This window comes from Neomonachus schauinslandi, chromosome 12, assembly GCF_002201575.2.
Source record: "Neomonachus schauinslandi chromosome 12, ASM220157v2, whole genome shotgun sequence".
NCBI classification, from domain to species: Eukaryota; Metazoa; Chordata; class Mammalia; order Carnivora; family Phocidae; genus Neomonachus; species Neomonachus schauinslandi.
Window position 1 is genome coordinate 64,930,992 of NC_058414.1, and position 23,751 is coordinate 64,954,742.

Here is a 23,751-nt window from a genome sequence, read left to right on the forward strand (position 1 = left end):
TAAGTGAAAGAAGTCAGACACAAAGGATTACATATTATGTGATTCCATCTAAATGAAATGTCCAAAATGGGCAAACCTATAAATGTAGATTAATGGTTACTTAGAGCTGGGAACTTGGGGAAGAAGGAATGGAGAATGACTGTTAATGGGTACAGGTTTCTTTTTGGGGTTACGAAAATGTTGTGGAGTTAGATAGTGGTGATAGCTGCGCAACTCCATGAACATTCTAAAAACCACTGAGCTATACATTTTAATGGGCAAACTGTAGGTCATGTGAATTACATCTCAGTAAAGCTGTTTTTAAAATCAGAGCAAGAAAAAGCAGAACTGGCAAAATGTTAACAATTGGTCAATCTAGAGGATGGGTAATATGAGTGTTAAATCTATCATTTCCATATGTCCGTAGGTTTGAAATTTTTCAAAATGAGATCTGAAAAAAGAATGCTAACAAAATATGGTTTGGGAAAACTAGCACGGACCTCAAGTAACAAAGGTTTAATTTTTTATAAGTGAGTGATTTCTCTGATTAGTGGATAAGGATGTGATCAAAATCAATAGACAACTAACCATAAGGCAAATCTACAGTCAAGAGACACTCACCTGGTTGGGAAGTATCAGTCCATCCCCTCTTGGCTCGTACACAATAATCCCATCTTGTATTGGGGTCCTTGACAAACTTTCCAATATCTTTGAAGAGTTCGCAAAAAGACATTTGGCTGGCTCGATAAACAGTGTAGTAGAGGAGGGCAGCCCTCCATAAAAAGGGGTCTTTTCTAAAAAGGACACTGTGAATACTTGCCAGTCCTTCCTCTGTGGGATTGTTTGGCTTTAGCTCATGTTTTTTGCGGCCAGTCCAACTGTTCCATGGCTGCTGAAGGTTGTTAATACCTCGAAAATAATGTGTGCCTGTGGAGAAGAAAAGGCGCGTGAAAAACAAGAAAGGACATTCTCATTTTAATTCTTATCCAAAAAAGATTCTACCAACAGTTCTAAAACCAAATTGATGTGTACCTATGAATCAAAACAGTGGAAAATGACCTGACCCTAAAGCATTTTGAAGGAGCTACTCTGCCTTCAGAAGGACCGCATGTCTCATTAGAAGAGGTGTAACTTTTATACCATTTATTTTCTTAAAGGGAAGAATCAGAGACTTGGTATTTGACAAGAATCTCAGAGAGCACTCAGTTCCATTTCCCTCATTTTCAGAAACGTGGGGAGGTGAAACCCGGGAGTTAAATGGCTTTCCAAGCTTAACACAGCTACATGGTACCTTAAAAAAATCTAATTTGAAGTGAGACATTAATATCTTAGTTCAAATGAAACCTAACAATTTCATTACCTTTTGCCAAATACCGTTAAGAAAAAACCCATTATAAAAGAATGTTTCTTTGCTGCTGATTTCTGATATTACAAGTGAACAAATGGAGAAGGGCTGCCCCTACCTATTTCATGCCTCAGCATTCCCTCCAGCCAGTGCTCACGTGCCGTGGAAACATTAATGGTCAATGTTGGGCACCCATTTACCACTGTCATTGAAGCTCGGGAAAGCAGGTCTTCAGTGAGATGAACTACGATCTAAGAAGCAAGAGGAAAAAAATACATACATATAAAACAAAATGTAAAGGCTCGGGAAAGGAAGCTTTCACAGGAAACAACAGACCCATAAATCAGTATTTTATTTATTTAAAAAATTTTTTTTAAATTTTATTATGTTATGTCAATCACCATACATTACATCATTAGTTTTTGATGTAGTGTTCCATGATTGTTTGCATATAACACCCAGTGCTCCATTCAATACGTGCCCTCTTTAATACCCATCACCAGGCTAACCCATCCCCCCACCCCCCTTCCCTCTAGAACCCTCAGTTTGTTTCTCAGAGTCCATCGTCTCTCATGGTTCGTCTCCCCCTCCCATTCCCCCCCTTCATTTTTCCCTTCCTATTTTTTTTTTAACATATAATGTATTATTTGTTTCAGAGGTACAGATCTGTGATTCATCAGTCTTGCACAATTCAGTGCTCACCATAGCACATACTCTCCCCAATGTCTATCACCCAGCCACCCCATCCCTCCCAACCCCCACCACTCCAGCAACCCTCAGTTTGTTTCCTGAGATTAAGAATGCCTCCTATCACTGAGATCATATGATACAGTATATTTTTATTTTGCTTGTACCAGTTTGAATCTCCCAGATACCAAGAAAATGATAATCACTTTTGACCCTTCCACTTTTGAGCATGCGCCACTCAAGAACCTTTCCTGAATTAAAGGAAAGTAGAGGGCTGTGCTGAGGAGGCAGTGCCCTGTTGTGCTGCTGTCAAATACAGTCCCCCCCTGGTTAAAATCAGGCAAAGGTAGGTACACAAGCCCGAGTCCGCTTCTCTGCTTGGCCATTTTGAACTGGCTGCTAAGAGGAGGCCACTGAGGCAAATTGCTTCATTAATAATTTTCATTAAAAAATTCCCATAATCCCATAAGCTATACAGAAAGGGTAGTAAGTAAAGAAAAACACAAAGAAACTGAACACAGCAATTCAATTTAGTGAGATCTCTGGGTGACTAATTAGATGAGTAGTTAAAATGCCAACAGCATCTCGTGTCACTCCTGATTCATACCTCACCCAGGCAGCCTTCTTTCATCATGTACTTCCGAACATGACTCCAGATTCGAGTTTTAGATAGCAGGCTGCCACCAGTGGCCTGCTCAAATTTTTCATAACTTCCATATTTCTGTAAAGTCAGTTCCATAATATTGATGGACTGTAAAAAAAAAAAAAAACAACAACAGGGATAATGAAAATAAATAGCATCTTATTACTTTGAGATAAGTAATAAACCAGTTATATTCTTATGGATCATGACCTGTGTTGTGTTTCTTGATTTCCAAATGAAACTGCAAGGGAGGTACCATAACTGATTCTAAACAGCTTTCACTCATTGTCACAAAGTTTTACAAACACCTCTGCACTTACAAATCCTCTTTCCCTTCACATGCTGAGCGTTTAAAGGTACTGCATAGAGTGTCATCATCTGACAGCCTGAGAAGGCAAGGCAGAGGGGCTCCTTGGCTTCTCCAAGACCATTTGGTGGTCTGGCAGGAGAACTCAGAGTAGAAGGTATGTCTCCAGACGTACTGAATTATAATTGCCATTTAGATAAAGACAAAAATGCCCCAATTTTTAAGAACGCACAAAAGAGGGACGCCTGGGTGGCTCAGTCGTTAAGCGTCTGCCTTCGGCTCAGGTCATGATCCCAGGGTCCTGGGATCGAGCCCCGCATCAGGCTCCATGTTTGGCGGGAAGCCTGCTTCTCCCCCTCCCACTCCCTGCTTGTGTTCCTGCTCTCACTAGCTCGCTCTCTCTGTCAAATAAATAAAATCTTAAAAAAAAAAAGAACACACAAAAGAATCAACCATTCTTCTGTGACAATCTTACAAAATCTGAAGTTTTCCAGGGCTCGTCTTTCAAAGAAAACAGTGTCAACATTACTAAAAACACTTTTATCTTTCATTCAGGGACATGTACTACCTACTTCTCATTCTTCATAAATTTTTACATCAAAAGAATATGAAAGTTGAGATCTTTTCTAACACAAATATGCAGAAAGGAAGACTAAAAAAAGCTAGAGATCACTAGTATCTTGGGAAAGCCACAAGAAAGGAGAACATAAAAATCTTTAAAAAGTCTTTCGGGAAAGAAGCTAGAGAATTCAAATATATCTTACAGCAATTGTGAGAGAAGCTAGAAAATCCATTATAGGAAGTCTAGTTTCCAGACTACTGTCAAACTAGTAAAGAGATTAAAACGATAAGCTCTAGAGTCAGACTGACTACTTGTGTTGATGTCCTGGTTCTGTCCCCACTCTGGCTGTGTGACCATGGGCAAGTCATTTAACTTGTTACCAAGCGCTCCTCATTTTTAAATGGGGTAACAATAATAATGTCTACTTCATGGTTTTATTTGGAAAATTTAGTCAATCTTTGTAAAGCACAGTGTCTGGGGACAGTAAGTGGTCAGTACCTGTCAATTATTGTATCATCATTGTCATCATCGGTATGTTCATTCTAAATGCCACCACTGTAGAAAGTATGCCCAACACAAAAACTACAGAAAACTCAAACACTACAAGTTATAATTCAACATCTATATCCCTGTTGGAAAAATATGTATTACTAATAAACTACATGTGTCATAAAGTTATAACAAGAAATGGCGTCAATAGGCTTTGACTGGCTTTTGTTCCCAAAACTGTTATCAAAAGCCCTACAATTCAAAGTGTGGTCCAAAGGCTGGCAGCATTGGCTTCACATGTGAGCTGGTTTCAAATGCAGAATTTTGCCCCCACCATGCCTATCAAATCAGAACATGCACTTTAACAAGATCCCCAGGTGATTCATGTGCATGGCAAAAAGAAGGATCTTGGAGAATTGGAATATAGCACAAATACCCCAAACGCTAATTTTTTATATGACAACTATGATAATTAAAAGAATAAAACCATGGAGTGCCTGCGTGGCTCAGTCGTTAAGCATCTGCCTTCGGCTCAGGTCATGATCCCAGAGTCCTGGGATCAAGCCCCATGCCGTCAGGCTCCCTGCTCAGCAGGAGGCCTGCTTCTCTCTCTCCTACTCCCGCTGCTTATGTTCCCTTTCTCGCTGTCTCTGTCAATAAATAAAATCTTAAAAAAAAAAAAAAAAAGGAATAAAAGCACACAATCAAAAACCCACTACAGCAGATTAGCAAAGATTTTTTGCATACAACAGTCTAATGATGACTAGTCATCAATATATCAGAGTGAGAAGAATATGAGAAATCTGGCCTTAATTCCAGGAAAGACAGAGTGGTACCTTCTACATTGGACCAATATTTAGACCTAAAAAAGGTTAAGGAGATTTATTATGACCTGTAGTTATATGTTTTTAAGTATGTACTTAATTTTAGATAAAATTAGCTTTTCTAGCATATGCTTACTCACTAGAAAAAAAAATGTGGTTATCTGGTTACTATGGTAGTCTCCCTCCTTATCCGCAGGGGATATGTTCTAAGACCTCAGTGGATGCCTGAAATTGCACTGTCAAACCCTACGTACACTATGTTTTTCCTATACGTACACACTTATGATAAAGTTTAATTTATAAATTAGGCATAGTAAGAGATTAACAATAATAACAAAATAGAACAATTATAACAATATACTGTAATATGAATGTGGTCTCTCAAAATATCTTACTGAACTATACTCTTCTTGTGATGATGTGAGATGATAAAATGCCTATGTGATAAGATGAAGGGAGGGGAATGACATAGGCAGCAGCTTTAGGCTACCACTGACCTTCTGACAGCATGTCAGAAAGAGGATCATCTCTTCCAGACCGAGGCTGATCTCAGGTAACTGAAACCGCAGAAGGTGAAACCATAGGTAAGGGGAACTACAGTGTTTATTACAGCAGATATAAACAGTTTAGAGAATTAAGAAAAAATTAAATACAGGTGTTCCCTGTTATCACCAATAAACAGTACTAGTAAAAGGCTATTAAGTATTCATATTCATAATAAGCATTCATATTCATAACGGGAAACAAAATTTTGATAGGAAATTTATACTGAAAAAGTACCCTATAAACGTAAGATAAAACATACTTAGCAGTTTAACAACATATAGGCAACCTTTATACTCATGTGCTAAATACTGGATCAAAGAATGAATAAAAATAGTGGGGTTTTTTTTGGGGGGGTGGTGATTTTTCCAACAAAATGATAGACAATAGAACATCACATCCTTCATTTCGTCTTGCTTACATGGCATCATAATGGCAACACTACCCAGGAGCTATACTGATGTTCCCCAAAGGTTACGTTAATATGATGTCATGTCCAATACTCTTCTTTAAAGAGCCTATCCTCAGGGCACCTGGGTGGCTCAGTTCATTAAGTGTCTACCTTCAGTTCCGGTCATGATCCTGGGGTCCTGGGATCAAGTATACAATATAGTATTATTAACTATAATCATCATGCTGTACATTAGATTCCCGGACTTACTCAGCTTATAACTGAAAGTTTGTACCCTTTGATCCACATCTCCAAATCCCCCCCTACCAAAAGTTTGTTTTTGCTTTTTTTTTTTAAGAAAAAAGATGGGAGAAGATCATCCATTCTCCCTTGAGTTCAGAGAATCCATATCTATACCACTTGAAGAATCACACTTTCACATGCCTCATCCACATGGCTAACTACTTTTAGAGGCAATAAAGTTCATGTCAAATCTCTCTTCTCCACTAATATCATTAAAGTTAATCAAAAAAATGTCCCAATATTACTTGGTGGGGAATTAAAACAAGAAGTGGCTTATTTTTCTCCAATCATCGCTTTCAATTTGCCATCCAGAATTTCTCCTTCCTTTCCCTGAATATCTTAACCAGTTTCTTTAGCTTTCCAATAATTTTCAAGTATTCAAAAAAAAGTCTTCTTGAAGTCAATTTAATCCAATTTAAAATGTCAATCATATCTAATTTAAAGCTCTTTCTCCTCCCCTAGGACAGGCCTGGCCTGAGGCCTAAAGAACCTTCACTGAGAAAGAAAGGTATAATAGTGATTTGATTCTTTCTCATCCCTCTCCAGTTTTCTGGGCCTCTCTTTCCCTTCAGTATACTGAGGGCTGGGAGAAGAAAAGAACAATTCCTATGTAACTGGTTCAGCTATGGTCCTCCTTCCTTGACTTAAATGCTGGTGCAGGCCTATCCTAGTCAGCACCTCCACTGCATGGCTCCACTGCAAAAAGCCCCCTAAAGTGGACTACTAACAAAACTATGAAATTTTAAATCCCAGTAGGAACAACTAAAAGACTCAACTGACTTACTGTATACCCATTTTATTAAATACATACAGTGAAAATTATGCTGACAAAAAAGAAATGCTGACAGTTAATGACATGAGAAAATACAGATACATAAACAAAAGTATACTAATGTCAATTATGAACACCATTAGGCATGGGACAAGGAAAACAGACTAAATGTGAATAGTGATTATCTGTGGGTGATAGAATTATGGGATTTTATTTATTCTCTTCTGGATATACTTTTTTTTTTTTTTTTTTTAAAGAGAGGGAGAAAGGGAGGGGAGGACAGAGTGATTAAGAGTGAATCTTAAGCAGGCTCCACACCTTTCTCTCACTTGCCAGTTAGTCGTTGATATCTTTTCTCTGGAGTATTTGTATTTAAAAAAAGAACACGGGGGGGGGGGGGGGCGGGAAGCCTAAAAATTCAGACAAACATTTTCCTATAGTAATTTTTAGGCAGAGTAGATTGCTGGTAGGAAGAGTTGGTATGGCTTGCATTCTTGAGGCCTATTCATGGAAGAAGAAGCCACTTCCCTCAGCCATGTGGAGATCTAGCCCTGATTTATCCATAGACATCAAATATATTCTCTGCTTCCTTCCAACTATAAGAATAGCAAACATACATAATAAACAATCAGACATTACATAATTTTATTGATCAGTTTTAAAACTTCCGGGACCAAAACATCTTAATATACACATATCCTTTGTCCAGGTCTCAGTCCCCTAATCTGAAGAAATCTGACTTTGTACCTTTCCTTTGTGTCCATCTTACTACTTGGCCAACTCTTCCATCACCATGTTAGAAAATGACATATAGGGCGCCTGGGTGGCTCAGATGGTTAAGCGTCTGCCTTCGGCTCAGGTCATGATCCCAGGGTCCTGGGATCGAGTCCCGCATCGGGCTCTCTGCTCCTTGGGAGCCTGCTTCTCCCTCTGCCTCTCTCTCTCATGAATAAATAAATAAAATCTTTAAAAAAAAAAAAAAAAAAGAAAATTACATATATAATAGAATCTACCCTTGAGTTCCACAGAAACAGTATTAGGTAGGATAATATTTCTTGCTAAAAGTGGGCTGAAACAGGCCACCAAACATACTTTTGCCTTCTAAAAAATTGGACCAAAAACCATATATTTTTTTGCTAAATTATGAATCAATACATTATCTCTGCTCATAACAAGTATTTCTGAATCCTTCTTTGTAAGAGGATATTTTAAAACATTGTAAATCTTAGAGGCATCAAAACAAATTAATTTTCAGAGAGCTCAAACCTAGTGCAAAGAGGAAGTAAATACAAAATGAGTAATTGTTCAGCATGAAGGAAATGGTCCTATCTGTCCCCTGATCTGGATGTCATTTATAATGTTACATAAAAGAGAAGAGCAACTTTCTTCATAATGTACAGCAATGCCATCCCATGACCCTAAAACACTCTTATTCTCCTCTATGAAAATAAGAAGAGTATAATCAAAGGAAGATGACAGAGTAGGGACCCTAAGGTCACCTTGTCCCACAGATACTAGATAACACATCAGTGTAAATAACCCAGAAAACGACCAGAAGACTGGTAGAACAAACTCCACAACTAAAGGTAGAGGAGAAGCCATATGGAAGAGGGTAGGAAGGGCGTAAGCGGGAGCTAAACAGACTCAGGGGGCCATTGCAGGAGGCAATCGTGGGGGCAGAGTGGGGAGAGAAACACCTTCACACTGGGGAGCCACATGGGGAAGATGAATCCCCATAACATCTGGCTCTGAAAACCAGAGGGGATGAATTTCATGAGTTTTTACAACCAGCAGGACTTCGAGCCTGGAACTTAGCAGCAGGCTCAGCTCTGGGAGAGCCTGGAAGGTAAGTGAAAACTAAGTCCCCACCTTTAAGCACAAAGCACAACAAACAGCCTGCAGAGATATAGCAATAGAAGCAGCAGTCTGAAAAATGCCTGGTAGGGGGTGCCTAGGTGGCTCAGTTCATTAAGCCATCCAACTCTTGATTTTGGCTCAGGTCATGATCTTAGGGTTGTGAGATGGAGCCCTGCATATGGGCTCCATGCTCAGTGGGGAGCTTTCTTGAGATTCTCTGTCTCGCTACCCCCAACCCTGTGCACAAAAACTCACACTCTCTAAAATAAATAAATCTTAAAAAAAAAAGAAAAGAAAAGAAAATGCCTGGGGCACAAGGGAAGGAGAGTTATTTACTAATTGTAGAGCCTGTCCTAGAAGGACAGATTAAACTGGGAGGCTTCTCTAGGAACAAAGGAGTGGGCAGGGCCATTTCCCTCTCCAGAACCCAGCATTAAACACGTGGCCACCAGCAGGAATCAGTACTCTCACTACCCAACTAGCTTAGACCCTGCCCTGCCCCCTCCAGCCAGGCCTGCTCAGTCCCAGTGCTGTGAGCCCCTCCCCCAGAGGACCAGTGCAAGTTTGCCAACACTGGTCTGCTGACTACAAGTTTTGTGGGGCCTCCATCCCAGTACCAGCCAGCACTTCCTATGGAGGACATGTGCACCTTGTTAAAACTGGGATTTATTCCTGGGATGCATCACATCAACAAGAGAAAGGATAAAAGCCACATGATCATTTCAACAGAGAAAAAGCATATGACAAAGTACAACATACATTTATGATAAAAACCTTCAACAAAGCAGGTTTAGAGGAAACATACCTCAACATAATAAAGGCCTTATATGAAAAACCCACAGCTAACATCATCCTCAACAGAGAAAAACTGACAGCTTTTCCCCTAAGGTCAGGAACAAAACAAGGATTTCCACTCTCACCACTTCAATTCAACATAGTATTGGAAGTCTTAGCCACAGTAATCAGACAAGAAAAAGAAAAAAAAGGCATCCAAATTGGTAAGGAAGAAGCAAAACTTTGACTATCTGCAGATGACATTATACTATATGTGAAAAAACCCTAAAGACGCCACCAAATGACTATTAGAACTGATAATGAATTCAGTAAGGTTGCAAGATACAAAATCAATGTACAGAGAGCTGTTGCATTTCTATACACTAATAATGAAGTAGCAGAAAAAGAAATTAAGAAAACAATCCCCATTTACAACTACACCAAAAATAATACCTAGGAATAAACTTAGCCAAAGAGGTGAAAGACCTGTACTCTGAAAACTATAAAACACAGATGAAAGAAATTGAAGATGACACAAAGGGAAAGACATCCCATGCTCATGGATTGGGAGAACAAATACTGTTAAAATGTCTATACTACCCAAAGAAACCTATAGATTTAATGCAATCCCTATCAAAGCACCAAAAGCATTTTGCACAAAACTAGAACAAACAATAGTAAAATATTTACAGAACCATAAAAGACCCCAAATAACCAAAGCAATCTGAAAAAGAAAAAAACAAAACAATTCCAGACTTCAACTTATATAACAAAGCTGTAGTAATCAAAATGGTATGGTACTTCCACAAAAACAGACACACAGATCAATGAACAGAACAGAAAACCCAGAAATAAACCCACAATTATGCAGTCAATTAATCTTTGACAAAGGGGGCAAAAAATATGCCATGGGAAAAAGACAGTCTCTTCAACAAATGGTGTTTGGAAAACTGGATAGTTATATGCAAAAGAATGAAACCAGACCACTTTCTTATACCACACACAAAAATAAAATAAATTCAGGACCTAAATGTGAGACCTGAAACAATAAAAATCTTAGAAGAAAACACAGGCAGTAATGTCTCTGACATCAGCCATAGCAACATTTTTTTAGATATGTCTCCTGAGGCAAGGGAAATAAAAGCAAAAATAAACTACTGTGACTACATCAAAGTAAAAAGCTTCTGCACAGCAAAAAAACAACAAACAAAACAAAAAGACAACCTACTGAATGGGAGATTATTTGCAAATGACATATCCAATAAAGGGTTAGTATCAAAAATACATAAAGAACTTATACAACTCAACACCAGTTAAAATGGGGAGAAGTGGAGCGCCTGGGTGGCTCAATCAGTTGAGCGCCTTGGTGTCAGCTCAAGTCATGGTTTCAGCTCAAATCATGGTTTCAGGATTGTGGGAGTGGGCCCCTTGTCAGGCTACATGTTCAGAGTGGAGTCTGTTTGTCCCTCTCCCTCTGCTCCTGCCCCCACTCACATACTCTCTCTCTCAAATAAATAAAATCTTTTAAAAAAATGGACAGAAGACATGCATAGACATTTCTCCAAAGACAACATACAGATGGCCAACAGACACATGAAAAGATACTCAACATCACTCATCATCAGGGAAAGGCAAATCAAAACCACAGTGAGAAAAGAGAAAAAAAAAAAACAAAAAAAAACACGCCACAATGAGATAAAACCTCACACCTGTCAGAATGGCTACAATCAAAAACACAAGAAACAACAACTGTTGGTAAAGATGTGGAGAAAAAGGAACCCTTGTGCACTGCTGGTAGGAATGCAAACTGGTGCAGCCACTGTGGAAGACAGTATGGAGGTTCCTCAGAAAATTAAAAATGGGAAACCCTATGATCCAGCAATCACACTACTGGGTATTTACCCAAGGAATATAAAAACACTAATTCGAAAGGATATATGCACCCCTATGTTTATTACAGCATTTTTTTACAAAAGCCAAATTAGCAGCCTAAGTGTCTATTGATAGATGACTGGATAAAGATGTGCTGTGTACATCATATATGTGTGTGTGTGTGTGTGTGTGTATGTGTATAATGGAATATTACACAGCCATAAAAAAGAATGAAATCTTGCCATTTGCAACAACATGGCTGGATCTACCAAGTATAATGCGAAGTGAAATAAGCCAGTCAAGAAAGACAAATACCATATGATTTCACTCATATGTGGAATTTAAGAAACAAAACAGATGAACAAAGAAAAAAAAAAGATAAACCAAAAAACAGACTCTTAACTACAGAGAACAAACAGCATGTAACTAGAGGGCAGGTGGGTGGGGGAATGGGTAAAATAGGTGAAGGGGATTAAGAGCACACTTATCTTGATGAACACTAAGAAATATACGGAATTGTTGAATCACTATACTGTATACCTGGAACTAATACAACACTGTATGTTAACCACACTGGAATTAAAATAAGTAAGAGATATTACACACACACACACACAGAGTAATCAAATTCTTTTCAACAAATGGTGCTGAGGCAACTGGATAGCTGTATATACGATAAAGAAGTTGGATCCCTTTGTTATATCATATACAAAAATTAACTCAAAATGGATCAAAGACCTAAATGTGAGAGCTAAAGCTATAAGACTCTTTGAAGAAAGCACAGGCATAAATCTTCATGACCTTGGATTAGGCAATGGTTTCTTAGACGTGACACCAAAAGTACAAACAACAACAAAATAGGTAAGTTGGACTTCATCAAAATTGAAAACTTGTTCCATGATTCATTTTAATGAGCACTGGGTGTTATACACAAACAATGAATCATGGAACACTACATCAAAAACTAATGAAGTACTGTATGGTGACTAACATAATTAAAAAATATATGTAAAAATAGAAATAAATAAAAAAATTGAAAACTTTTGTGCTTCAAAGGAATTATCAAGAAAGTAAAAAGACAACCCACAGAATGGGAGGAAATGTCTGCAAATTTCTTATCTGCACCATAGGAAATGCTGGCTGGTACTGGGATGGAGGCCCCACAAAACTTGTAGTCAGCAGACCACAGTGTTGGCTAGAATATATAAAGAACTCCTACAACTCAGGCGCCTGAATGGCTTAGTCGGTTAAGCATCTGACTCTTAATTTTAGCTCAGGTCATAATCTCAGGGTCCTGAGACGGAACTCCACACTGGGCTGCCCACTCAGCACAGAGTCTGCTTCAGATTCTCTCTCTCCCTCTGCCCTTCCCCCTGCTCGCACAGTTTCTCTAAATAAAAAATCTTAAAAAAAAAAAAAACTCCTACAACTCAGTAATAAAAACACAAATAACCCAATTAAAAAATAAGCAAAAGATCTGAGTAAACAGTTCTCCAAGGAATATACACAAATAATGGCTGAGAAGCACATGAAAAGATGTTCAACATCATTAGTCCCCAGAGAAATGCGAAGCAAAACCAATGATATACCACTTCACATTCACTAAAATGGCTATCAAAACAGAAACAAAAACAAGAGTTGATGAGGATATGGAGAAATTAGAACCTTTATACACTGCTGATGGGAATGTAAAATGCAGTCATTTTGGACAACAGTCTTCCTCAGAAGGCTAATAAGCTTAGAGTTCCCATATGACCCACTACTATATGATCTACCAATTGACCACCCTGTGACCAATTACTGTGATCCACTACTACCCAAAATAATTGAAAACATATGTCCACACAAAATTTGTAAACAAATGTTCATAGCAACATTATTTATAATAGCCAGAAAGTGGAAACAACCCAAATGACTATCAACTGATGACTGAATAAAATATATAATAACCATGAAATATTATTCAGGAATAAAAAGTACTGAATACATTCTATGACATGGATCAATCCTGAAAACATTAAGCTAAGTAAAAGGAGCTAGTCACAAAGAATTGTATTATATGATTCTATTTATACAAAATGTCCAGAATAGGTAAATCCATACAGAAAAAGTGAACTAGTAGTTGCCTAGGGCTGGGAGATCGGAAATGGTGAGTATTTTCCAATGGGCATAAGGTTTGTTTTTGGAGGTGATGAAATGTCCTCAAATTTGATAGTGGTGATGGACTGATAACTCTAAATACATTGAAAATCACTGAACTGTACACTTTAGAAGAGTGCACTGTATGTCATGTGAGTTATATCCTAATAAAGCTGTTATAAAAAAAAGAATAGTAGTCAAATAGCATAATGTAACATTTGAACCACTAATCCAGAAAATATCTCTACAAAAAACTTTCAGCATTATCTTATATGATTTAACAAACTTTCTGAAAAATCTCAACATTCTGGTAAATGACTGCTTTTGGTTTATTTACTAATTCTGTTTACTGTTTAGCAGTTTGGAAATCTGACCATCAGCCATGAGCCACTTCACCAGTCCTGTGCTAAAAAAAACTATCTCCGTTCCCAACTGTGGTTTTCACTCAATGAAAAACTATATACAATAGGGACACTAATACGACATGAGTTGGGTGATACTGTGGAAACACTAGAAGTCATCAGATCTGGTTTTACATTAATGCTCTACCATTTACTAAGTGTGTGATCTTGAGTATGTCATTTTACCTTTCTTAGGTTTAGTTTCTTCACTGGCAAAATGAAGATGAAAATCTTTGCCCTGCTTACCTCAAAGAGATGTTTTGAGAACGAAATTAGAGATAGAGACAACACCGAGAAAGAGGGAGGAGGGGGGGTGAGACTGTGAATGTGTTTTGTAATCTATTTCTCATATGACTGTATATAGTTTTAGCAGAAGACAGCTGGGTTTTAATTTCAGAAGGTAACTAATTTGACCTTCATCCAGTCCCAACCCTCCCTTCATTACTCTCATTTTTAGTAAATTCCAACATCTAGAATTCTTCCCTCACCATCTATCCAAATACTGAATAACCCGCTTGGGAGATCGCATAGTCCTTTCCTTTAAGCCAGTGTTTTTCCAAACTGTTTCTTGTGGAAAAGTGTTTACAAGATAACATTTTTAAAAGGATTTCATAGCCAAATGTGTTTGGAAAATATTGGATTAAACAAAGTTAAACAAGCCTTTATTATGATGCTATGTGTGGTGAATCTTAGGGATGAATATAATATTTTGTGTTTTCCAACTTATATGACCCTCTTTCTCATGCAGTATCCCTCAAATCAATTTGGAGATAAGCATGAGGTGTGGATGTGTGTGCGCACACACACTCACATGCACACACACACACATTTTGAGATTCTTAAAGTAAAAAGCAAAATCCCAAATGCTGAATGAAGTTTTCAATGGTAGCTACTGCTTCTTGGCAGCAAAATAAGTAAGATTTGGATTACTCAATCAGATCATTAGGCCCCCATTTAAGGTAGGGTAGCCACAAACTGATGGGAGACTACAACAGTAGTCATACACTTAGATACCTTCAGCTGCAAGCAGTAACCACTGTGTAAAGCCACTGAGTAGAACATCTGGGAGTAACAACAGAAGAGCATCTTTATATTCCACTGTTTAAAAAAAAAAAAAAAAACCAGGATGCTGACCCCCCACAAACATATATTCAGGTTAAACCTGACCCTTGGGCCACAAATACGGATTTACTGTTTGAAAAGTACATTTCTAAATTTCCAGAATACTATCAATAAAGACCATTCATTCATCTTCTTTGCACTAATCACTGGTACTTTTTTTTTCTTTTTTTAAGATTTTAAGTAATCTCTACACCCAACATGGGGCTTGAACTGACAATCCCGAGATCAAGAGTTGCATGCTCTAGGGATGCCTGGGTGGCTCAGTTGGTTATGCATCTGCCTTCAGCTCAGGTCATGATCCCAGGGTCCTGAGATCGAGCCCTGAATGGGGCTCATTGCTCAGCAGGGAGTCTGTTTCTCCCTCTCCCTCTGCCTGCCTGCTACTCCCCCTGCTTGTGCTCTCTCTCAAATAAATACAATTTTTTAAAAAAGAGCTGCATGCTCTATGGACTGAGCCAGCCGAGCAACCCTAATCACTGACACTTTTGTTCATTTTTACATTTTATTTTTACATTTTAGACTCTAAGTCCCTGTCTAACCATTAGACTGGCAGAGAGGACATATAAATCAACATAATTTAGTAACACTCTGTTGAAGGTATATATATTGTGAGATTATAGGGAAAGGTAAATAAAAGTAGGTGCTAGAGGAAATAGAGGACAATCCAGGCAAAAAGAACGGAGTCAAAAGCATATTTAAAGTAAAGAAAGTGAAATACAGTTTCCAGGTTGAAGAGGCATCAGGAGACTCATTTATTTAGTGCCAGGAACAGTGCTAGATTCTGGAAATAGTTGAAATAAAATACACTTTTTATCAAAGCAGTCAGTCCTCAGCAGTGGTGAGGACAAAAAAAAAAAAAAAAAAAAGGAAATTTGTGAATAACCGTGTGATAAATGCTATGATAGATAATTTGTACAAGATGAATAGAGCTGGTAGGATAGAGTTGACTTGGAAATGTAAGCACAAGCCAGATCACGGAAGATGAAAGACCAATAGGCCATGCTACAGATTCTAGAGTTAATCCCGAATTATCAGGAGCCCTGATGCTTTTCAGGAAGGCAAATGACATCAGATTTGTATTGTAGAAATAGACACTGATGCAGTATGGAAAGCAGGAGAGACTGAAGCAAATACTTTCTCCAATACATAATTCAGTTTTCTATAAAATAGACTGCAGACTATGATCAGATTATAATAAAAGGATTTCCAAAAATTATATTCTACATATGCAGAACCCAGGAAATAGATCTGAGACACTGAATCTAACGTCAATGAAGGAATAAGTGAATGAACACAGTAGGACAAGGAAAGATGCCACCTGCAGCCTTCTTCTCTCCACCCCCTTCACCCCTACTGCATCCTTGTGTCAGCAGGGTTGGGGGTAGTCTGGATGGATACAATGGTGAGTGCAAATATCAGAAGGTAACTGCTATCAGGATAAGATATTTATAAATAGCTTAGTAACAAAGACTCTTCCTTTTACCACCTACCAGGAAAAAGCAGATATTCAAGCTATTCCGAAGCAAAGACCCTGTTAAGAACCTAAGAATGCATGTTAGGCAAATTTTCAAAGGCAAATCAACAAAATGCTCTTTCAATGAGTCATCAAGGTCACAACTTCTTCCAAAGACATGCAATCTGGGGACACCTGAGTGGCTCAGTCGTTAAGCGTCTGCCTTTGGATCAGGTCATGATCCCAGGGTCCTGGGATCGAGCCCCATATCAGGCTCCCTGCTCAGCGGGAAGCCTGCTTCTCCCTCTCCCACTCCCCCTGCTTGTGTTCCCTCTCTCGCTGTGCCTCTCTCTGTCAAATAAATAAATAAAATCTTTAAAAAAAAAAAAAAGACATGCAATCTGATGGGGTATTCCATCTCTGAATAAAAGAAAATCTTCCTTGCTATCAGGTTAAGAAATGATCCCACTTTGGGCACCTGAGTGGCTCAGGTCATGATCCCAGGGTCCTGGGATGGAGTCCCACATGAGGCTGCCTGCTCCATGGGGAGCCTGCTTCTCCCTCTGCCTCTCATGAATAAATAAATAAATAAAAATCTTAAAAAAAAAAATGATCCCACTTCTCAGTCTAATATGGACCACACTAAACTAAATCTTTAAAAAAAATCTCGTAACTTTAGGTTATCTGTGAAAGGTCTGATTTGCTAAACAGAAAACTGTGTCATGAAGGAGAGCTCTAATTTAAAGGAGACTTGCTTTTTCCTTCCTCCTTTTAGTAAGTCTGAACTACTTGGGGTCTACCAAGATAAAGCACCTTCAGTGTTAGTATAACTAAAACTTAGCCTTAAAGAAATATTATATCAATATGTCAATATTATATCAAGACATCCTCCTATCAGTGAAGGGGTCTGATTTCCATTTAAGTTGCTTCTATCAAAAAAGGAAAATAAATACTTGTCTTACTTTAGAACATGATGTAATATTATGTATTTATGTCAATGCCTGAGTTTTAATAGAACAATAAATTATCTACTCCATTTATATAAGACATTGTTTTCGGAGGACCACACCTAAAAGTCTTTATGTTAAGCTAACCATAGGTCCCAATACAGTAGAGCTTATATTTAACAGATCTGGTAAAGCAGAGGTGATGAACCAGCAACCCAAGGGATAAATGTGGCCCACAAACAGGTTTTCTTTGGTCTAGACAGCTTTTAATTGAATTAGCAGTCAACATTTACTTGAAGATAAACAATTGACATGTTTCTATGTTAGCATAAAGATACATTATAAAGTATAATGTAAAATTCACATGAATTTAAGATAAAACATAGATTTGCTCTTGATTTCTTGGATTATTCTCTTGACATCTCTGCTGTTAGGTTACCTTCTTAGAAAAGTTTGAAAAGCATTCTCCTGAGTTGTCAAATTGAATATGCACTGTAGAAAGAATTGCATTGAAATGGTTAATTTTTAAGTTTTTTGTACTTGGGAGAAACAAATTTCACTTATTTAGAAAATTAGTTTTTTGTGGTTTTGTTTGTTTATTTTAAGCAGGCTCCATGCCCAGTGTGGAGCCCAACATGGGACCTGAATCACAACTCTGAGATCAAGACCTGAGCTGAAATCAAGAGTTGGACACAACCGCTGAGCCACCCAGGTGCCCCTAGAAAACTAGTTTTAACAAACCAAATCATTTGCCGATTATGTTGTATTAAAGCACTGTTATCTGAAATAAAAGAATTTTCAGTTAACAAGCCTGGTAGAAACTGAGCCTTCCTGAGATTAATATGTAATGTGGAAGAAGAGCTAAATGTTTTTACAAAATAAATGACATAACCAGATATACAATGTGACATGAAACAGAATCTTGATTTAATTAGCTAGTATTTTTAGGTCTCAACTGAGAGAGATCTGTGTGGTCCTAGAAAGAGTTCTCAATAATCATTTAGTTTATTTCCCTCAATATATACATGGGAAAAATGCAGAAACTGTGCAATATTTACTTAAGTATGTAGCCTGGGGACAAAAATTAAAATATACTCATTATGCATCATAAAGTACAAAGAAAACTTCAGAGATTGAGCCCATCTCTCTTACAGAGCAAGAGTCCTACAAATCAGTCCCAAATCAAATACTATTTTTAAAAAAGGCAATTCTCCAATTTCTTAGTTACATTTAAATGTCTGACAAACCTCGTATTTAACATAGTAATTCTTATAAACAGCTAAAATCCATTTTGTTATTGGTTGAGAGGGTTGGGTTTTAAGATATTATAAAGATTAACAAATGCACATTTATGGAGTACTCTGGTATGCTACAATGGAAACATGATGAAAATGTTTTATTGTAGGGCACGTGGGTGGCTCAGTTGGTTAAGTGACTGCCTTTGGCTCAGGTCATGATCCTGGAGTCCCTGGATCGAGTCCCGCATCGGGCTCCCTGCTCGGCAGGGAGTCTGCTTCTCCCTCTGACCCTCGCCCCTCTCATGTGCTCTCTCTCATTCTCTCTCTCTCAAATAAATAAATAAAATCTTTAAAAAAAAAAAAAGAAAATGTTTTATTGTATGTTTTTGACATAATATTTTGCAAACATATCTGCACATTTCTTCTAGTAACTATAAGCCTTTAACATCTGTTCTTCATCCATACTAACATTCCTCAATACTTAATCTTGCATCTTTCCTAACCATATATTTTCCCCCAGAGGTTAAGATGCAAGATGTCTAGAACTAAATCAAAATTCAAAAGTTTTCTTTATAAATCAATTCAGTGCTTTTTACTTAGATATTTGATTTTAAGCATCATTTCCTTCTACAGTCTCCATTTCATGCCACTGTTTGTGGCCTTTTCTATTACTGCATTTATTACCTACTACTGACCCTAATGAATTACTCATGGCTGGTGTAGCACTGTCCCAGCAGGAAAGCAAAGGTGGCTGCTTTGATGAGAACTATTCAACAAAGAGAGAAAAGGGAATATCTTCCTATTTTAGCTAATTCATATAAATGTTTCCTTCCGTTAACATGAGTAATAAAAAACTAACTATTGGGGCACCTGGGTGGCACCGGTGGTTGAGCATCCAACTCTTGGTTGGCTCAGGTCATGACTCAGGCTCATGAGACCGAGCCCCGAATTGGGAGCTGTGCTCAGCATGGAGTTTACTTGGATTCTCTCTCCCTCTCCCTCTGTCCCCCCCCCCCCCCATGCTCTGTCTCTGCCTCCTTCTCTAATAAATCTTTTTTTAAAAAACTATCTCTACAAAGAGTTATTTTGAAAAATATAAAATCTTAGAAATGGGAAACACTGGATACACTATTTCATTGTAGAAGAAATTCCTGAAAACTATTTTCAATTATTTTGTTTCATTTTAATTACTTAATTTTAACACTTATCAATTCTGGATTGTGTGTACTTCACATGAAACAGGGAAGAAATGAAATGCCATAGTTAGGATAGTAGTAAAAGAGAAAAGGTATATACCGTGGAAGCTTTAATGGAAGGGATGTTTCTGCTTTGTTTCCTAGCAGAGTCACAGGGGCAAGAAGAGAGAAATAATGTGGAATAGTCTTTCTGAGGAGACTTTTTATTTGCTGCTTTTAAATATTTACGCATTTTACAGACTAGGAGCCCAGTTTTGACCTTGACAGTCTTCCTAAGGCACTAATTACCAGTGTACTGAGTTGAGACTGAAGCCGTAACTGAAAGATGCCCTTACAGGGAGATATTTTTGTTTTACAGCTTCTAAAAAACAGTAATCATCGCTATTTCATAGGTATATCATAAAGAGCAAAAACAAATATCTTCAATGTCCCTATAATAAGCTCATGCCAGAAGCATGGATCCTTGCCAGCAAAATGAGAGGCTCTTTTCATCTGGTGCCCTTTGGGTGCAGGAGGTGGCATCAGGGTTTGGAAAAGCCAGGTGAAAACCACGCTGTGTGAAAGAGTGGTATGCTGGGGCCATATCATATTGGCTTGTGAGAACTGACTGAATTTTTATTAATTTGCAAGCCAGTTGATAATACATTGCTTGAAACAGGCCATGGTGGAAGCATTCATATTTATATCATGGACACTGAGAGCTAGTTTGCCAACATGCCATTGTGTGGAAAACAGTAGTACTTAGAAGAGACTCCTGGTTCTGCAATTTACTATATGTAACCTCAGGAAAAGTTACTTCACTTCTCCAGATCAATTTTTTCAATTGCTCTAACTATTGCATCTCATGTGAGGAACTAAAGATGAAAGTACTAAGCAAACAGAGTGACAAGCAAGTATTAAGTACCCTATCAATGCTAGTTGTAATCTGTCACACACTGATGGTTCACGTGACTTTGTCCTTAAATTTCAAAGCAATTTTAATGGAATAACAGAGGAGTAAGGATCCTTAAAAAAAAAAAAAAAAAGGCAGTGTCAGCAATTTCATAATAATACAAGTATATGGAGAACAAATATGCTTTTTTTGTTCACTCTTCCCCATCTACCCTCAATGCAAAATTTCTAACTTAGCATACACTTAATTTACCTGACGTTCTGTACAAATATCATACAACTAAAAAGTATTAGAGAAGTATTATGATGCCAAAGAACCCCATGCTTATGGTAAATATTAACCCTATTGTATAAATGTAGGGCCCAGGTTCAATTTGTTAACAGTCCCCCCTGGAACTGTGTAACACAATGGCTATAGAAACCAGACCTTAGAACTGATCAGGAATCTCAAACTGACAGCGAATACAACAGCCCAAACAGATATTTTGAGTACTGAATTTTTTCTTCTTCTTTTCTAAAATCTCAATGTAAATAAATGCCTTTGAGAGATCAACTTAAGCCCACCCCCCCCCCCATTTCTTACATCCAGTAAAGTCTGAAGGAAACCAGAAGCAAGCTTCCAAGAGTCCTCTCTGAATGAAGTCAAAAAGGATGCAATTAATTTCTCCAGCAACTGAGTTCTAAGAATGTGTGAAGAGTGGTCTACCGAGGAAATTTGTTACAGATCAGTACCCAAGGTTTTTACTGGGGGCTGGTACATAAGTACCCCTACGCCTAGCATGTTCCAAAATTCCAGACTCCCAAAAGGAAAAGAGGTGTTACTATAAATAAACACTGTTTGCACAGTTTAGGCACAGCAAGCTACTCTTATCATTTAGGGAAAGTTTTATTTCAGTGTAGGAAACTGTTTACCAGTTAAGTTCCCAGACACCAGGCCAAGGTTAATCTTGCAAGCAGACTTCCTAAAGTCAGCAGTCTTGGGCCTGCTCTGTCAGCTCCTTTTGCACACCCACCTTTAACTTTTCTTCCCTATCAGCCAGAGGGTAGCCTTGTCCCAAGGTCTTTACCCAACACCCCAAAGCCTTCCTTCTCTCACACAAAAGCTCCCCATTTACCAACTGCTAATTATCTCCACTGCTCCAGTTTTATTAACACATAAGAAAATAATTCAACTTTTATCTTACCTAGCCAAACAAAAGTTAACTTATTTTCCCAATGTTATTAAATACCACTCTACCAATCAGAACTTCTAGATAGCATGAGGTCACCTGGATCTACACTAAGATATGATTTCAGCCGGAGGTAGAAAACAAATCACTTAAGCTGTCCATTGGCTTTATCATGTAAATATATAATTTCCATTTGACTGCTGGAAATACTGAAAATAGTTCAAGGACTCTTATTACCACCCTGAAGACTCTTCTCATCTCTCACTATCAATCTTATTCAACAAAGTACAGAATGCAAAGCCAAATGGATTTGGCATCTAGGTTTCCCAGGGGTAGTCAGCCCTCAGGAAGTAGGACAGAAAGTGCACTGGCTGTCAGTTTTACTGCACAAGGGTGCCACTAAGGATCCACTTCTGACCCACTGGTGAGGATGCACCTGACCCTTAAAAGCTTTCAGCATTCTCTCATCCCAGATCCCTTCAGCCCCCAGGAAGCACTGGACTCTTTCCTGCAAAGGTCCAGAGCCACAGAAAACAGATATTCTCAGTTTCTGTCAAGCTTAAACACACTCAAGGGTTGGGGAGCTGAGGGCCACCATGGCTGTCAGCAAGGGGCTAGCGGTAAGTTATATTCAAACATTCTATTCAAGTCCTGGAGTTATATTCAAGTCCTATAGCCCATGCTAGATCCCATGAACCACCTCAAGGACCTGACTCTCTCCTGGGGAACCTAATGCCTAGACCACAAAATCCTGAATCCTGGAACTCCTTGACATTGATGGGACCATCAACTGGGAATGACCAGAGCTTGACCATAGCTTTGGTTCTACTCTGATAGACTTATCTGTACATGGAAAATTTTGCATTGTTCTGCCAATCTGTGAATTTTGGAGGATCATGCTCACTCTCCAACAACAGTGTAGATTGCCTGCCACAGAAGGATTCAGATCTTGACACTAGGAAGATGATCTCCTAGAGAATGACAAGGCCTTCAGGGTGGAGGCCAGAGACCAATGGGCAACTTAGCTATCCTGGCCTCTTTGTGCAGCATGTTTCTGAATCATGCTAGCTCTGAAGCTGTGCTTTTGCTTCACAGCTGGGGAGGGGAAGGATGTTATGACATCATGTCATAATTCACTCAGATGCTGAATAGGAATTTAAGCATATTTTATAGAGGGCCTGTTCTAATGAATCCCTTTTGTTTGATTAAAGTGGTTTAAATAGTATACTAGGCATTGTTGGGAGCATTCTCCCAAATGGTGGCATTTGAAGCACAGCCAGCTAGGACTGCTGGTGCTACATTATATACTCAAGCAACCTAACTATACATTTATCTCCTCAAACTGGAATTGAGTTAAAATAGATTGTAAAGTCATAGGTCAAGCAGTGTCAATTCTCAGTCTGTGGAGCTGCTGATGCTTCCTAATTGTCTTCCAGGGAAATGAGAGAACATTTACTTTGATCCAATGGTGGGAAATGTCCTTCCCAACTGGCAGGGGTAAGGACAGGATACCAAATTAAAGAATATTGGTAAGTAAATCTCAGCCATCTCTTTTAGCACTAATGGGTGGAAAAGCAAATAGCATTTTTATAATTATCATAAATTTTAAATGAGTGAAAGCCCTATTCAATCAATTGCAATTTCAAAAAAAAAAATCAGAAAATGACTGCCAAAATAGGAATAAAAACAATAGCTGACCTTTTTATTACTGTTTAGCACAATCTCACCACATTTAAATAAAAAGGGAATACCCATTAAAAATCCAGAGAAGCAGATGAAAAGGTTTCTTCTAACAAAGGAAAATAAATAGGAAGACCAAAATTATTGTAATCCTAAAATAAGCTTTA

General features: G+C 38.2%; 1 protein-coding gene across 1 annotated transcript in view; it reads right to left on the reverse strand.

The window, feature by feature from the left end:
* Positions 1-23,751, reverse strand: part of KIAA0895 (KIAA0895 ortholog) — a 43,435-nt gene that overhangs the window by 8,658 nt on the left and 11,026 nt on the right. Inside the window, exons 3-5 of the mRNA XM_021699336.1 lie at positions 2,619-2,762; positions 1,443-1,575; positions 601-906 (exon numbers count right to left, since the gene is read on the reverse strand). Coding sequence (XP_021555011.1) covers positions 601-906; positions 1,443-1,575; positions 2,619-2,762 — 583 coding nt within the window. The remainder of the gene's footprint in view (positions 1-600; positions 907-1,442; positions 1,576-2,618; positions 2,763-23,751) is intronic.